This window comes from Diuraphis noxia, unplaced genomic scaffold (genome assembly GCF_037042655.1).
Source record: "Diuraphis noxia isolate RWA-SAM2 unplaced genomic scaffold, SU_Dnox_SAM2 contig0003, whole genome shotgun sequence".
Lineage (NCBI taxonomy): Eukaryota > Metazoa > Arthropoda > Insecta > Hemiptera > Aphididae > Diuraphis > Diuraphis noxia.
Window position 1 is genome coordinate 20,057,930 of NW_028301713.1, and position 19,483 is coordinate 20,077,412.

Sequence of the window (19,483 nt, forward strand, 5' to 3'; positions counted from 1 at the left end):
ATCAATTTACTCAAAAAACAATATTATTATGATTTATCTCGAAGAATCAGGAAAAAATATTGATTTGTATCTATTAGTCAAATTATATATTCTCCTACGTTTGTGACACATATACTATACATTATACAACCCCTCTTCCCAACGATCGATCTATATAGACTATACACAGCATCTGAGGACGAGTGACCATTAGAATTTCTTATCATCTTAACGTGCACAATAGCTTCCGAAAATGCGTCGCACAACCAAAATTTTTTTTCTCTCGCATCTCCTTTACGAAACAGTTGAACAGTTGTAACAAGCCATGTAGTACTATCGGACCTCGTCAATCACGTATTGCTGTAGGGGCTCTATCGTGGCGCGGTGGGGCCAAAAACGACGGAACCGGATTATTTCAGGAGCTCGAGCCGTATGCATTCTCTCATAGCACGAAGTATAAAATAATTCCTAGCAGTGGCGGCCATTTTTTAATGTATAATTTTGCGCGTTGGAGGCTCGAGCTATTTTTCTAAACAAGATATATCAATGTTCTATACACACACAGTTTTTTCGCATACTGATAAATAAGTCTTATTTAATCCAGCTTTCGAGGATGAACTCTCTCCAAACAAACTGAAGTGAGTCACCTCAAATCTCGCATCTTAGCACCGCCTCTGAAATTTCTTATCAGAACATGTGCTTTTCCATTTTCGTGCTCAGTGAAGCCGTAACGTTGCGCGCTTTCCCTCACATCCGTTAATTGTTATCGGCGTTTCGTGTGTCTCGCATACACGACACTGTGTTTAATTAACGGATTAATGGCATGTAAGCGTGTGGTAAACATTTTTGCCCAGTGTAATCTAGTTGCGGAGTAAACTTTAACAATAATGAGTATACCTATTTATTGTAGTTATATATTTTTGACTATTTTTCTTTTAAAGTTCGTCAATTCTAACGTTAACGGTTGGTTTAAGTACATATTATTGATTTATATTAAAGAAAATTATTATTTTTTAACGTACATCCTAATTCTGCACGATATTCTCCCATATCCATGACTACCAGTTAATCACGTCTTACAAAGATACACGAAACATTAACCTTCATCACGCTTATCCTCCCACATTTGATTTTATATAAATATGGGACCACAGACCCAGTAATATGCTATTTTAACACAGTTGTAGATATACTGGTTAGAGAACTCCTGTGTTAAATGTCTTATAAGACATAGGTCATTCAATGTGTCATGTAATAAGGTACAAAACAATGTAATAAGGCTCCCCGTATAACTAGATTGTAATGAACCCTAGCGGCAAACTATATGATTTCTGTTATAAGTTAAAGGCTAATGTTTTAAAAATATTACACAAGGAGCGCTCAGTAGTTCCTCTTTTTTTATAGTAATGCACTTAAGAGAGGGCCCATTTATTTCATAGAGTTGTACCGACCAGCTAGAGTATCTGCAACCGTGATTTGTTACGTAATTTTATTATAAAAACGATACTCTTATAGTTATGTCCGTTGTACGTTTGAATTCATATATATTATGTATTATATATATAATATCAGTTTTATAATTTTTTGTGTTTTATTTTTTTTTATATATATGTATTATATTGCCTCAGCATCATTGAAGATTTAAAAGCATAATGGAACAGTCCTACGGTGATTCAAAAAGAATAAAACATATTTCTAAAAGTTACAGGAAACTTAATAAATGTACCTATACCTAATTATTTGTTATATTATTTTTGAGGTATCTTAAAATTTTGATTAATTGTTATATTATTTTGTGTTAGCATTCAATCGGGGTCTTTCAAAGTTCAAAAGTTTAGTCTATGATGCGATTGATGATCTTGCCATTGAGATAACTACACAAATAACCAACTGTCTATTATGTAGCCAATTTCTAGTTTTGGTAATTATTTTGTTTTTTTATAATATTATTATCATTCGATACAATGAAAGTTATATAATAATAATAATAATAATAATGTGTATTTGAATGTATTTTATAAGACTGCAAGGAATTCATGCTGTTTACCATGTTTCATCGAATGGATGAACGAGTATCACCACAAAAATGACAGCAATGATGATCGTGACGACGAGATTATCAAGTGTAGGAAATGCACTAGACCAATCCATACCGTGCTGAGTTCCGACGAACTTAATAATTTTTGCAAACTTGTTGAACTTGATGAAAAAAGAAAAACGAGTAAGTGGATGACACTCTGATGTATAGAAGATTAAATGTTGGTTATTGTAACGGATGGTGTTAAATTTGGTTTGTCACATAAATTAATTTGACGGTTAGTCAGTTTAGGGCATTTTATAATATATTTAAATTGATATTTTTAAGTACTGTAAGTTGAAGTAATATTATCATATTTGTATAAAATTATGCATAAAATTGAAACATTTAAATACTTGTAAAAAAAACTTAATGATTTATTTTAATTATTTTTAAACCAATATTGTAAAAATGTTTGAGAAACCTTGTATGATATTTTCAAGATTTTTGGCCAAACGAATAATATATTAATGATAAAGAAAAAAAAAATTTTAAATTTAAAATTTCAGTAAACAGCTCAAAATTAGTTAAAGTATTTAAAAAAAAATCATCAAGTAGGTATAGAAAATGATAAAATAAATATATTATGGTGTAAATTTCGTTTTTGAAATACAACAAAATAAGATACCTAATCGTTTCATAAGAAATCGTGTGAATATTCAATGTAGTACAGATTTGAACTTCAAATACTCACAAACTTTAAATTTGACATTCTGGCATTTTTTTTTGTTGTTCAAAATATGTATAAAAATCTATGAAGAATTATGTATTAAATTTTCGAAACTCCGACATAATAAAAAAACTATGAATTTTCAACTCGAAATAAAATTTAAATGATTTTTATAAATTTTGTCAAACACTGAACTTTACAAGCTCATAAAAATTATTACGAATTAACGAGTTTACGAGAAATTTCGGATTAATTTTTCAAGTTTTTTTAACCGAGTGAAGATTTTTTATAGACATTAGTTTAAAAAAATAGAAACAATAAAAATTTTCATATGCCTATAATCAGCTTAACACGAGTAAAAATATTATGAAAATTTTAAGATGTATAGAAAATGATAAAATATTTATTCAGTGAAAATGGCTTGTATCTACGTAATTTTTTTTATAGTTCCACCAAAATCCGATTCTGTATAAAACTTCTAATTTTACCTTATTTTTTACTATTTTTTGTATACTAATACTTAATATACTTATATTTATATATTGCAAATTATTGTTTTTAATATGATACACTAATAAAAAGAAAGTAATTTAAGAAAAGAGAGATCTTCAATCTTAAAACTGCCACTGATATAGTTTAAAATTTAATATTTACACACACATATTTAAATATTTGAGTAAAAGTTTATATAATTTATAAAGTATTAATTCTTAAAATACATTAAACTGAGTTGCTTATTTCTACTTAACGATGTTTCTACTTTTTTATTTTCAAATTAGGTCGAACCGGACATTTTGGTTATCCGGTAGTAGGCGAAGCAGCGATGGATCAGTTATTTGAGGATCTTGAAAGTGATTCCAACTCTTCAGATTGAAATTTATACATATTCAACGAGATGAATACATTTTATAAAAGACTGGGTGCAATTTAACGATAATTTTTAACTATGTCTAATTAAATTGAAGAAATCATTTTTAAACGTTCAAGTTAATAGTTCTTTTATATTTTTCTAACATAATTAACTCAAAATTTATATGGACACTTACAATTATAACTTATCAAGTTGTTATTTATTTCATTCAGTTATGTAATGGCTTAAAATCATAAAAAGTAAATGTTTATACCTTATGTATTATCGTTAATCATTTTATTATATTTATTATTTGTAAATTAACGTAACTTAGATTTGATTAAAAGTAACTTATTTATTAAGTTTATACCAATAAAAATCAGTTAAGTTCAAAATTAAGTTAACGAAAACTAAATGTTAACAGTTAAAATTAACAGAACTTTTAACATAATTTTTTAACTCGTTTATGCCCAGACTTGATTTTATATATTATAATTAATTAATATACATTTTAAATTTTTTAATACTTTATATAAAAATTATTTAAAACAAAAGTCTTATAATATAATAATATATGCTAACAATAACGATCAAATAATTATATTCTCTTTTTGATGAAAATAAAAATTTGTTCACAACTATAATTTTAGATGTTAAAATTTGACCAACCAAATATTAATGTAAGTGTCTTCAATCCTGTAATAACGTAAAAACAAGATGAATATAAAAAAAGACTCCTGTCAATAGTGTCAATAGTAATATGAAAATTGAATATCTATTAAAGTTAAGAATCTGTACGATTCTGAATTTTTTGTATGCTGTATGATTCTCATTTTCCTATATTTATAAGTGCTGAGAAATAATATCAGATACAAAATATTTTATTAAATGCTTAAACTGACTTGCAGCAGTCTCTGGATAATGCTGCAACAGACAACAATTTTAGGTAACACAAAGTAATACTTCAAAATACATAAATCGAAATAACGGACGATACGAATATGCTGACCAGAGAGAGGCAGGTGGCTTATCAGATGACTTTTGCGTAACGGAGAACTAGATTTTTCTTCGGCAGTAAAGACATTTTTTTACATATTGAAATTTTTAAAACAGTTTTTTTATTCATTATTTAATAGTTTTTCACCAAATTGAATACACAACATATTGTATTTTTAATAATATTGTTATTATATTGATATGGTACATTACCAAAAATGTGTGCTTGATGGGTGTTACAAATGTCTTTAATTCATGGACAAAAAATAGTTGACAGACATACGCGCATTTCATCTTCCACCGAAATTTGTTTCTCTCGTTTCTTATTTTGCATATAATTTGTAAGTGCTGAAAACCCCTGTTCACAAAATTATGAAGTCGAGGAAGGCAAGATAATAGTTAGTGATTTTTTTCAGATTTTTCTGGCTATTCTTAAGAAACACATATCCAGAACTTATTAAGGGTATAATTTTTGAATTCCAATTACAATGTTCGATCATTTATATTCATATATTAATATTCTTCAGCAAGTATTAAACCAACTAAGTCATCAATAGAAACATTAAAATGACATCGAACCAAGTTATAATGTTTAATATCAATAGGTACTATCAAAATATTTATTCAACTTTACTTCCAACTACTTAATTGTTGTTTTCCTAAAATTTGTCGATTTGTTTTAATTTTTATGTCACAGTTTAATTCAATCGGTGACATATAAAGAAAAGAACTTTAAAAAAATGTTGTGGCACCCAGTTTGAAAACCACTGTCCTAAGCCATAATACTACTTGTTATTTATATTTTTTAACACAACTACTAAAGTTTTTAATTTTAATTTATAGAATTGTCATTTTTAATATTAAAAAATGTTTTTGATAGTTACCTATTAAATAATTAAAAATTATTTTATTATTTTTTATTCAAAAGGAAAATAACAGTAATTAATAAAACTCATTATTTTACATAAAATGGCAGGATGACTGAATACCTGATTTTGCTCATTGATAATATATCATAGGTATAAGGCGTATCTATTTAATATATACCATCATATAGGTAACACTATTTTTTTCTGCTTACACAATCATAACTTTTTAAATACTTTCTCATGGAGAAATTTATTGAAACTAACAGAAAATCGATACTGTATTGGTAGTTTAGTATTTATAATTAACCAGCTTAATTTTTACAATCAGAAAGTTCTTTATTTCTAGTAGAGTAGCATATTAATTAACTTGTTTTCAAATTGAAATATTAAGAAAACCTACGGAGGCCTAATTAATTATTCTTTTTAGCATTTAAATTGATACGACAGGTAAAATAAATCTAATATTAAATACAACAGAGTAAAATAATCTATTCTGTACGTAAAATGTGTCAAGTATTGTGAGTTAGTTAGACGGACACAACACTTTATGCGAGTTCTCAAGGGGTATGGATAGATAATTTTAATTACATATAAATCTCGGGCTGCAAGAACAGTCATTTAACAAAAATTAAAGAACTAAGCTAATGGCCCCGAAAATATTATTTAGTGGCACGTGGTTGGACAATTAAATTTTGGTGAATCATTTAATTATTAAATTTTTATGCAAATCGGCATAAGACACAATACACAATATACCTTATATAAATTTATAAATTTATTAAAATATAACCATTTAACTGATTATTAGTAATTCATTATACTGTGTTCATAAATTTATTTATAGGTGTTAAAATATATTAATGTAATCGGAAACATTTCAGATACATATTTAGTATGATAATTAAAATTAAGAACATTTCAAAATGTTTATCATTATGTAATTGTATTCGTTTGATCGGGAACAGTTTGACAATTTAAATATTCGATTGAATGATAATTTGGGACTATCGCTTTTTAACTTAGCCTATCTTCTGCCCATAGGTCTAATATATCTCTGACCAAATTTCGTCGCAATCAATCCAGCCGTTTAGGAATGCAAAAAGACAGATAGACAGAAATCCATTTTTATATATATAGACATTAGAAATATGATACTATTTATTATTTATAGCTGGATATATATGTGTCATATGGTCGAAATATCGTTTAAATTCCGAAAATCAAAAACAATTTCGAAGAAAAATCATTGAAAAACCACCCCTTTCTAAATTCAGCGGCAGAGGGCGGTTGCTGTATCATATATTTATGATAATAATAGTAATATAACATGGTATTCACACGCTTCGGCGCGGAGACTCGCGTGGCGGCGGTGGTCCGACGGAAAACTTTTGCGGCATTCGCGAATCGCGATTCATGTCCGAATGGCCTACAGTGTGCCGTGCGCGTCCCGGTCGTCCGCTCATACCGCCCGCCACCTTCTAACCGCGTTTCCGACGTGATGTCCTGCCACCGCCGCGTTTACCAAGGCCCCGAACTATCGTAACATTTATATTTTAATTATTGATAATAATATAGTTAATTGTAAAATACCTATTATGTTATCACTCTATTGTTACCTATATTATTAGGTATGTGATAATATATGGTAACGGTCTTCCGGGCTCCTGCGATACAGTTCGGGCACACGTAAATAAATTATAATATAATAATTATATAGTGTGCCATCGGCTGACGATTTGTTTTTCTTTTCGCAAACTTTGTAAGTATAATATATATTATGTTATAATATATTATAATAACATGAAGGATGGGTCAAAATCAATTTTTTTCGAACTTTTAGAACCTTCGTACTATAATCAGATAATGATGAAACGATTAGAAAATTGTAAAAACTTAAGATTTGTTCTCAAAACTTATCGAAGTATAAAACACCCCGAGCTTTGATAAATTTGAATAGTTCAAAGTTCGTAGAGAATTCATGTATACAAACTTAGACGTCACTACAGAAAATTCGGGAAAAAATTATTTCGATATCGATACTTTTATAAATATAATATTGATGCTGATTTTCCAGTTTAATTTATTAATTGCTATTATGATGTTCCCGTTTTTAAAAATATATGGAAGGGTGATTGGAGGAGTTTTACTCCACCGCCTATAAAACAAAACAAGTCTTAAAACGCCACTAAAAAGATCGAAAAAATATTTTAATTGCGTATAATAAGTGGTATCTAACAATATTTTGACTAAAAAAAAAGTCAAAAATCTGTCCACCACAAAAATAACCATTATCCTAGGGCCTATACGACGTAAAACGATAATTATTGTACTGCAATTATTTTGTAGAATGTTATATTTATCATGCGCGCATGGTTTCAGTGGGTATAAAGGATAACAAGTAGGTTTTTATATTATTAATTATATCTATTTATTTTCAAAACCATAAGTTATGTGCGACAAATTTGCAATTTATTTTTTGGATAACCATGCAACATCGTATAAAACGATTAGTTGAACGTACAAACATATATTATTTAGAATTCAAATAGGAACCTACAATATTAAATTGAATATCGAAGTGCATATCACGAAACAAGCCATATCTATTACAAATGTATTCGTTTTTTATAAAATATAATATAAACAGCGAGTTATAACTTGTTTTTTTATTTATCATAAAGTTCTTCCATTTCTTTAAATGACATTAAGAGCTAGCGTACTTTTTTAGACGTTTATGTTAAAAATAAATAGAATATGAATTAAAATATTTATTTTATTTACCATGAATAGTTGGAAAAAGTGGGATATAATCATTTTTGTCAGTGTTACATATACGTGCGTTCAAAATGTAACATACGTTGAAAATATTAAGTTAAACTAAATTGTTTCAAAAAATATAGCAAAGCAGACTAGTTAACATTAAGAAACTGAACAAAATGAATAAGCAGACACATAAACTATTTTATAGCTGTAAAAAATTGTCTGATAACTTTTAGAACGTAAATCATTATTGATATACTACAAATAATATTTATATTTTATATAATATGATATGTAATTAAAAGTAACTATACATTATTTCTAACTGTATTACATGGATAGGTAACCAAAAAAAAATACATTTCATGTACAAAAAAATATAGATGATAATGTTTAGTATTTTATACTTAAAGACAAAGAATATAGTACATAATATATTATAATATTATTATTAACATCTAATATATTATATCAGCCATAGTTTTTAACTTCATATGTCTAATGGATATTTCAGATTTCTACATACCTACTACATCATAGTAAAAACCACGGTATTACCGTTTGTTTTTCATCAGTAGAGAAGTAACAGACGTTTAACATAAATCATGTGTACTTATTATTTGAACAATAATTTTTAGTTTAAATATTAAATAAGTGTTATAACATCTATAACCAATAGGGAACACCTCATAAACATGTATGAAGATATTCGTTCGTATTCTACTCTTTGTATAAAAATAAATAAACTAATAAATATCTATTGATATTTTATAAGTAAAAATATAATATATTTTTTTTTATACATTTTAATAAAAATAATAGATAAAATAGCGAAATATTGTGTTTTTTATTTCATTATTAATTTAATTGGTAACGACGACAACGATTTAAAACGTTTTAAGGTTATTGAAAAATTGTTAATTAGCCAGTAATAGATCATTTCATTAACATTACGTTTACTAATTACTATTGTTTTATTTAAATATCTACCTGACAAAATAATCAACATTGTTTATATACTCCGTCGTGTTGCCGAGCGTTTAAATATTACGATATCGTTCATTGCCCATTTAATTTATATTTTGTTAAAATTTTATAACTAACTGTAGAGTGTATAACATCTTGTATCCAAAATAGGAATATAAAAGTGCAAAAAAAACCTCACACACAATAGATGAGTTTGCATTGAGAAATTTGTGTTTAATTTATTGTCCGCACGAACAAAGTATATAAAAAAAAATAAGTCATACTTTTTCTTCCTGATTATTATGACCATCGCGGTTTATTACTATATTAAAAATAATTTTAAAATGTCTTATTTACTAAATTATATTCGGTCTGGATGTAGTTTCTCAGGTCTTTGACTTATAATCCACGAAAAATCGAGTGATATGTTCAAGTTGAGGAAAATATTGTAAGAAACGCTGTTTTACATAAAAGTTATTCATTCGAATAAGTTAATTTATTAGTATAACTTTAATTTACTGATATTACTTCCTTATTTAATATTCTACATCTTAAAATTTTTAAGTAACATTGTTTATTTACCACTTATCATTAGATTCTTTTGTTTTATTTTATTTATCTTAAGACACCGTGCTAGAATATTTTAGTTCATAAAACAGCACTAATTGCAACATTAATATCAAAAATAATGTTCCAAACAAGGAAAATTATTAAAATAAATGAATTGTATTTAACTATTCATGTTTTCACATTTATATATTTTTAATTTTATAATTAATAATAAATTGGTTTCATTAATAATAAAATTTATTTTACAAACCATTATTAGGTGTTACACCTAATAGATAATATATGAGTGTAACTTGTAATTTAAATATAAATCATGTCATCTATAGACTATAATAGTTTTTGTTACAGTAAGATACCTATTTAATATATTTTGAACGTAAGAAAATAAAATATTAAAAAAGTATAATAAATCAATCATACACGATTTCGTGAATTGCAATAATAATATACTACTAAAATAATATATACAATATACAATTTTTCAATTCTTACGGTTCATTATTCATTACTCTTTAAAATGCAATTTATACAACATTTTACCATTTATTTTTTTATTATCGAATTTAAAAAGTTTGAACGTATAAAAATCTTAATTTTATAAATAATAAGTGTTCTGAATTAAGTACATAAAAAGTAAAAACCATTAAATATGCATGCATACTGCATATAGTACAATATTTTGCATTAAAAAACATAAAGATATTCAAGCAATTTCAAAATATTATGTTAAAATTGGCTTTGAAATTACAAAAAAAATATTTGAATGCGAAAAATCAGGATTGCATTTTGATGTTTTATTTATAGTACCTATTATAACAAAGGTATTATTTAAATTACTTATTTTTTGAGGTTTTAAGATAATAATCCAAAGCAATATCTTCTTAATATTTTTACAATAGTTTGTAGAATTTGGATTGAAATCAACATTAAAAAAAAAACAACAATAACCCAAATGCTAATCGTGATTGCCAGATTGTTAAAATGAATAAAAATATCTTAAATCATCTACTAAAGTATAAAATCATAATGAAAAATATGCCCACAAATTTAAATATTCAAAAACATGCAAAATGAATTTGTAACAGCTACATTATCAACAGTTTCGTAAAAGATACTTTTAAAATTATTCGAGTACAGATACGGATACTAATTTTGAAAAGTATTTAAATACCTACTTTCAATTTTTAAATAAATACATTTTTTAACCTCACAATACAACAGAACCTGATTTTATTGTTGTATGTTAATTGTATAGAACATTTTACACCGTATAATATTATTTGGCGTAACTATCAAAATATACACATGTGGATTGAAAATTTGTATTTTATTTTAAATACAGATACTTTGAGAAAGTATTTAAAACACTTAGGTATTCAAAATTACATATATAAAAAAAAGTACCTATTCGAGTACTAAAAAGAATACTTTTACTTAAGTACCTATTATACATACAATACTGATTATTAATGTAGGTACTACCTATATGTATAATAGGAGTTCTGTGAAAAGAATGTTGAAAAAGCGGGTAAGTGGATGTCGCTCTGCTGTACATTAGGTGGTGGGATGGACCTCTAACTAGGTTAGATTTGAATGCAATGATAGGTATCATTGTATACGAAAAACGATTCTGAACGGAGATGATTTTTCAGACTAGGATATATTATATTTAAATATTATCATATATAATATTTTGAAACAAATATTTTATTTTTCAATTAGGACGCATTTTTCATAAGGCATAGTTAATCAATTTTTCCAAAAACATTGCATGTAGTTATCATAACTCATATTACCTTATATTATCATAGATATACATATACCTGGTTTGAGGATAAATCGTTATCGTTACGCGATTTCATAAACATTTAAAACTCAAACGCTCAAAACATTTTTCCTATAATGACACTTCAAATTTTCTCTAAAGCTATTTGAAGCAAAACTTAGTGTTGAAATTTTTAACCTTAGATATGAATAAAAACAATTATATGAATTTTGAACTACAAAATAATTTGCAAATATTCATTGTTTTTGACGAATTTTTGTCAATATTTGAACTTCAAATGCTAATAAAAAAAATTGTGCATATGTATTCTTATAATTTTTTAATCCCAATAAGAATAACTTATGAAGAACTTTGTATTAAATTTTCAAGTATTTTGAATGGGCCAAAAAAATTTTATCGAATCTACAAAAAAAGTTTTCAGAAAAATTGAAAACTTCAGTTGTCTATAAATATCTCAAAAAAAGTCAAAATATTTTGAAAGTTAAATCATGTAAAGAAAATGACAATCTAAATAACTGATAAAATTTTCAAGTATCTACGACTTATACTTTTTGAATAATAACAAATATTTAAAATCGTTTGAGGATAAATCGTTATCGTTATACTATTTTGTAAAAAATTAAAACGCACTTTAAATTTTTCTTATAATGATGCTTCGAGTTTTCTCTACAGCTACTTGAAGAAAAACTTACGAAAAACTTAGTGTTGTATTTTTAATCCTTAGTTATAAACACAAACAGTTTTATGATTTTTCAACTTCAAAATTACTTGCAAATTTTCGCGTTTTCGACCGATTTCGTAAAAATTTGAACTATAAAAACGCTTATAAAAAATAATTGTGACTAACGATTTTTAATTTTTTTTAAGCTACAAGAAGAGCAATTTATAAGGAACCTTGTATTAAATTTTCAAGTTTTTTGGTCATCCGAAATTTTTTTACCAACACTTCAAAAAAAAAAATTCTCATAAAAATCGAAAACTTCATTTGTCTATAAATAACTCAAAAAGAGTCAAACATTTTTGAAAATTAAACTGTATATAGATAACTCTAACATAAACATTTGGTGAAAATTTCAAGTATTTGCAGAGATTAGTTTTTGAATTACAACCATATATAGGTAAATAAATGGATTTGGTCGAAAACTGGTTTTGCGTAAAAATTCCCGTTTTTCTGTCATTTTTTTTTTGTTTTCTCGATTTTTTTGAAAACTGTTGGAAAATGTTTACTTTTTACCTCTATAACCCACCAAGGATATTCACTTTTATATCAGAAACCACCCCCAAAGTTTGAAATTGAAGCATTATTTCGACTAGTTATGCTGTACACAGACACACAAAAAAAAAAACCCATACACATCATTTTAAAATCAATATACATTCATCACTTCGTTCAGAATCTAAAAACATAAATAATATTCGTACATAGAAAAAAAAAAAAATACATTAAGTTCACTGTGGTTTATATCCCCAGTTGTGACTTGTGGTTAGTTGTACGCATGATAATAATGATTGCTGTAGTGCTTATGTGTAAATCAAAATTATTTTCAAACAACACAAAACAATATGATAAAGATTATTTTGAATAAAAACCATTTATTTTGTAACGAAAATATATTACCTCAATTTTATGTCTTAAACCAATTAAAAAAACTTTTATATAAAACAGCAAATTAATGTTGTTGCAGTTATAACTTTAAAATAATAAATCAAAACATACTAACTACACGTTTAACACAATATATATGAAATCAATAATATTATTATATTCCAAGAACACATAAAACTGTCGCCTTAATGAAAATAATATCGCAGTATTAGTCAATTAATGCTACAGTTCTCGTTTAAATTTATTAAATTTGTTTATTACATTGTAAAATACGAGATAATATATATATATATATATATATATATATCGTATATCATAAATTGATGAGTTTTTATCAAACACCACAAAACACTTATTTTTTTAAACTTTAAGAATAACTAGCATTTACCAGTGGAAGACTGTGATTTCACAGCAATTTAAACTATAAGGTACCCAACCGTGTTTTTTTAAATATTACGTTAGCATATAATAGATTTACATTATATAGGAACTTATAATAATAATAATAATAATAATTTTAGAACGTATAATATTAAAATATTGAATAATAAACAAATTTAATTCTTTTAAATGATAACTGTAACATTAACGGTTCTATTAATTATTAGTACATTTATTGGATGCAATTAAGCTATTAATTATTACCTTATAAACTCACTTATTAAGATAGAAATAAAAATTATTATATTATCACTCATTCCCTATGTAATAAGTATTACAATGTTTAAAGCGTTTTGAGTTTTGACACCACACGATAGATATATGGGTATTACGCGTCTCTACGTGGATATTGTAAACCGAAACAAAAACAATTTAACCAAAACAAAAAAAATACCACGGGGTTACAATGTATTAATATTTATCATATCACATATTTTGTAGGTATCTACTACCTAAATATTATAATATTATGCTTAAAATATGAATCTAAAATGAAATACATCTATAATAATGTTGTCTAATAATATTTTCTTAAAATACAGTGAACATTATAATGTTTTATTATTTTGAATATTAATATTTTTGTCGTGACCCGGGGGCACAAGCCTGCTGTAATTAATGTAAATATAAATTAGTTTGAGTTTATAGCATTTATACAACAGTACTTTTCTTCTTTACTTACGGTTAACTTTCATTAAAAATACAAACGAAATACGTCGACCAAACATAATATTTTTGAATATAATACAAATATTACATAACATTAACATGTAGGTACTTAGGTACTAATATATTACATTATTGTGGTCGGCTTATTACACAAAACTTTTTACTTCCATTATACACAGCTCGATCGCAGCAGTGTAATATATTATATATATCACGGGACACGGATACAAAAATAAAAAATAGTGTACATAAATAAAAAACGAACAGGCGTACCACTCATATATCATTATACAACGTATAATATTGTAATGTTTATGCAATCACGCAATTTAAAAATATTGCAATAACACAATAGGTCACCGCAGGATGACGTTATAATATTATTATATAACGTAAACGTATTATATACATATCATAGTTTATTATTCATAGACATAATTTCGGGGGTGTAGACGGGTGCATATTATATTAACACTTTTATCTGCATAATAATAACATATTATATTCGTCGTTAAATACGCAGCTCAGTAAACGTTTCACAATAAGTATATTAAATAACCATAATATACATACAGAAGTGCCAGCAACCGTGCAGCGTACATAACTAATATCCTTCATATTTCGATGTAACTAATTATTAAAAATGTCTGAAATCAATATTTCCATAAATTTACTTATTAAAGTAAAATTATGAGCAAGGAGCGTGCTTGATGAATCACTTTGTATACAGTGATACGTATCTACATTGCATTAAATATTTAAATTATATTGAATATTTACAGATTATATTAACCGATACTGTTGCATACATATACCTCACAACTAACGTCTATATAATAAAAATAACGTATGTAGATGTGGAAGAGCTCGATATTTATTTTTGTATCAGATAAGTTAGATGAAACGCACGTGCAAAAAAATACTAAGAATGTAAGCTAAATGTAACCTAACATTAAATTTTTCTTAGTAAAACGTTTATTCGAACCTAACGTGTTCGAAACGTCGGCGTCGATAAGCTAAAAAATACACAATCGAGGGTATAACGTTTATAATGGGCTTACCTAACAATGTTTGATTGGATTATTGTATTAACGGGTGTAAAAAATTTTAACTCTAAAGGTAGTATGCATGTATGTAAGTAAAGTAATTCGTTTCAGTCCTATTCAAAAGCACAAACGTTGCAATCTCGACGCGACCCCGTACGTTTTTAAATATTTAACGCACCCGCAGTTTACTATTTCAGTTACATATAGACAAGATTATTATATTAGAAATTTACCTCCCAGAGGTAATGAATAAAACGGTATCAAAAATAATTTTTATGATAAACTTGAATGGTCAAAAAAATGATATTTTCTTCCAGGGTTGTGAATGAAGAAAATTCTTTAATTAAATTATCAAAATAATTGATACTGAAGGTTTCGATGTAGCTTTTTAAACGGCTAAGGAATATGTGCACAAATGCTAATGATATAATATGATAATAAAATTACACATATATAAATAATAATGGTAGCCGTTATAGAAAATAAATAATTATAAAATATGAAAAATATAATGTTTGCTATTGGAAATCAGTGAATGGAATATGAGACGATTTAAATGATGGGGAGTTACTCGTTTCCGCCATAGCCCTTTTCCACCGAAAACGAAAAAGGTACGATTCCCGTTGCCGCCAAAAGACATTTCCGCAAAAAAAGTTTGGAAACCAATGTTCTTAATTTTTAAGCAATATATATATTGTGGTATACAGGGTGATTCTTATAAGTGGGTACACTAATTATCTCGAGAAGTATTTACTTTTTTCAAAATATTTTTTTCATGGTTTCAAGTTGTTCGAAAACCAACGTTTTTATTAAAAAATTATATTTTTTTATATTTTTTAACCTTATCATTTTTTAAGTTTTTACTTTTTTGAATGACAACATAGAGTTTTAATTTCATAAAAATCGAATTTTGGACGAGTAGTTTATGAGTTATATGTATTTAAAGTTTTGACAAGCGGAGTAGTAGTGGACAAACATTTTGCGGGGTAACCCCGTACCACACCACTCCGCCAAACTAAACTTTAAATACTTATAACTCATAAACTACTAGTCCAAAATTCGATTTTTACGTATCAAAATATTTAGAAAAATATTCTGCTTTGGAATATGAAATTAAAACTCTAGGTTGTCATTCAAAAAAGTAAAAAACTTAAAAAATGATAAGGATAAAAAATATTTAAAAATATAATCTTTTAATAAAAACGTTGGTTTTTTAACAACTTGAAACCATGTAAAAAAATATTTTGAAAAAAGTAAATACTTTTCGAGATAATTATAGTGTACCCACTTAAAAGAATCACCCTGTATATAAAATAAAATAGTAATGTAAAATGTAGGTAATAACAATGCCATTTGTAAATAATTGCGAAATTGGAAATAGGTACAACAATAATATATACAGCGATAATCTTCGATAATTGTTGATAATCGTCGATAACGGAAGGAAGTATACAATGAAATGAATCATAGTTTATTAATAATTCGCACACAATATTATCTGACTAATGTTAAATTCTTATATTTTAATTCAGTATCTGTTCTGTTCGTCATCAGTTTAACAACAGTTAATACGATTTTCAAGATGGAATTTGTTAATATTTTTTGTGACATTTTTAATTATTTAAAAATAACGATATGTTTTTTCAAAACTCTATTGAGACTATAATTGACCTATACTCGTATTATAATTTGAAATAGTTAAATATAATGTATTATTATTATCTAGGTACTTGTATTATAATTTATAATAATAAAAAAATTTTTTATGATAAAAATATATAATATTTGAACATGGTTCCCAAATTGACGGAAACGTCTTTTCACAAAAATAAATTTTGGCAGAAACGGGAATCATACCTTTTTCGTTTTTGGCGGAAAAGGGCTATGCCTAAATCAGGGAACCGATTTTTTGGCGGAAACGGGCGATGCCCAAATGATGGACATTTAAAAAAAAAGTAGGTAGACACAACCACAAAATTAGCGCAACAGCGGGATGTTACCCCTGGTGGCTGATTTTGTGGCACCTCTAAATATGGTCCTACGTATATGGATCAGCCTTTTAATTTAATGATTCCGATTATATTTAATTATTATAAAGATGATTTTTATTACAACGTTAATTATACAGAATGAGAATACCTATAGGCGTCCGCAGGGGGGGTGCAAGCTGGGGCATTTGCCCACCCTGGCTTTTTCAAAATATTTTTTGAATTGAATGTTTTAAGATAAATTACTAGGTATATACTATAAAATAAATTTAAAGTATAAAATATAAAATAAGTTGTAATATAATAAAATATAATATATTGTATACGAGTATAGTAAAAAAGTTATTATTTTAAAACACCTAGTAAAATTATAATATTTATCCTCAAATCCTAACATTGCCCCCCCCCCTAGAAAAATTTCTGCGGACGTCTATGAGAATACCTATACCATATAATTATTTATTTATTCATCTATTTGAGAGATTGTGAACGGTTGTATTGTGAACTTGATACTAGGTGGTAAGTGTATCGACTTTTTTTGTGCAATGGCTTAAGGCAGGATGGAATGCTGTGTGAAAACAGAAAATATTGAAATAACAATACACATATTAAACGGTGATAAGTTTCAAGTTCATACTATTACCTTATGTTTTTTGAACTAAGGCAAAATAATTGATAACGTTTGAGAAGAAATCGTAATTTTATGTAAATATCTAATTTGGTCAAAACGTGAACTTTAAAGTTCTACAAACGGCTTATATTTCTTTGTTGTCGTTAATTTGAAATTGATACGGAAAATAACTGATTTGAGTAAAACTTTTTAACCGACTGATATCATATTTTACGCTTAAAGTAAACGAACTTCACAAAATCTAAGAATGAACAAATAATTCTCAACTGATGTATCTTTCATAAAATGGTATAATAATCTATATATTATTTTATTGTGATTTGTGACTCGATCAAATTCCAATTAAAACTTAAGTCGTCATTTCAACATTTGATTATAATAATAATAATAAGCTTATAAAATTATAATTGCATGCCTCCACGCGATAATTACTTTTTGAGTAGTTATAATAAAAGTGAGAAATCACTGATCAAATTTGTGACTATTTTACCGTGAACGGTTGCAGTTGATTATTATATCGACAGAGTTTAAAATATTTTAATATATTATTATATTAGGGTGATTGATTTATCATAAAACACTCATTATTTCAAAAAGTATTGACTTTTTTCAAAATATTTTTTTACATGGTTTCAAGTTGTTAAAAAACCAACGTTTTTATTAAAAGATTATATTTTTTATCCTTATAATTTTTTATGTTGTCATTCAAAAAAGTAAAAAACTTAAAAAATGATAAGGATAAAAAATATTTAAAAATATAATCTTTTAATAAAAACGTTGGGTTTTTAACAACTTGAAACCATGTAAAAAAATATTTTGAAAAAAGTCAATACTTTTTGAGTGTTTTATGAGTGTTTTATGATAAATCAATCATGTATTATATGATAGACTAAAATTTTCTAAATTACGAAAATATTCATACCTACTGTTCACAATGTATCATTATTATTTTATGTTAATAGAAAGCGTTTACCTAACCACCTAAATAAATATTAAATTATGTACTTTTATAATAATATTACGAAACACATAATAATAATAATATGTAATTTATCAATTAAAATACAAATAATAGTCATATACAATAATAAAGACGTGTTGTTTTATGTTTTTTAATGGAATTTTAATATAGATATATTATTTACCTAGTATTTAATACAGATACAGTCTAGGTATACAGATTCCAAATAATAATAATATGCTGTAATTAAAATGTTACATTATTCAAAAGCGCTGTAATAAAATTGATAACACACCAACATCGCGTATGATCTCAGAATTAATAATAATATGATGTACGTATTATATAATAAACAGGATCATTCACTAAGCACGTTCATTGTTCAAACTCATATTATTTCTTCCCCTTTAATAATGGATTTATTCAAATTATGATTTTATATTTTAATCTAATGTATATAAATATAAAAGTTTAATAAAAATCATAGTAATTTCAATCGTTATGATCTCATGATTCTCATGAATATCCTATAAACCTTATTATCGTGGACTTAGTTGTCTTTATGTCAAGTTTCTTTTTAATTGATATGATACTCAACAATTTTACTTTAAGTAAATG

General features: G+C 26.1%; 2 protein-coding genes across 2 annotated transcripts in view; both read left to right on the forward strand.

The window, feature by feature from the left end:
- Window positions 1–1,631: 1,631 nt before the first annotated feature.
- On the forward strand, window positions 1,632–3,600 carry LOC149057003 (uncharacterized). The gene is made up of 4 exons (XM_089223267.1): window positions 1,632–1,701; window positions 1,782–1,900; window positions 2,002–2,200; window positions 3,506–3,600. The coding sequence occupies exons 1-4, from the start codon at window positions 1,632–1,634 to the stop codon at window positions 3,598–3,600; spliced, it is 483 nt and encodes a 160-aa protein (XP_089079393.1).
- Window positions 3,601–6,845: 3,245 nt separating this feature from the next.
- Window positions 6,846–19,483, forward strand: part of LOC149057004 (uncharacterized) — a 106,691-nt gene continuing 94,053 nt past the window's right edge. Inside the window, exon 1 of the mRNA XM_089224616.1 lies at window positions 6,846–7,200. The gene's annotated coding sequence lies outside the window, so the exon portion shown is untranslated. The remainder of the gene's footprint in view (window positions 7,201–19,483) is intronic.

Excerpts from the sequence above, each read along its gene's own strand:
- LOC149057003 (XM_089223267.1), top strand. The coding sequence starts at position 1,632 with ATGGAACAGTCCTACGGTGATTCAAAAAGAATAAAACATATTTCTAAA. Across the intron at positions 1,702-1,781 it reads TTACAGGAAACTTAATAAAT|CATTCAATCGGGGTCTTTCA; the intron begins GTACCTATACCT and ends ATTTTGTGTTAG. Across the intron at positions 2,201-3,505 it reads TGATGAAAAAAGAAAAACGA|GTCGAACCGGACATTTTGGT; the intron begins GTAAGTGGATGA and ends TTTTCAAATTAG.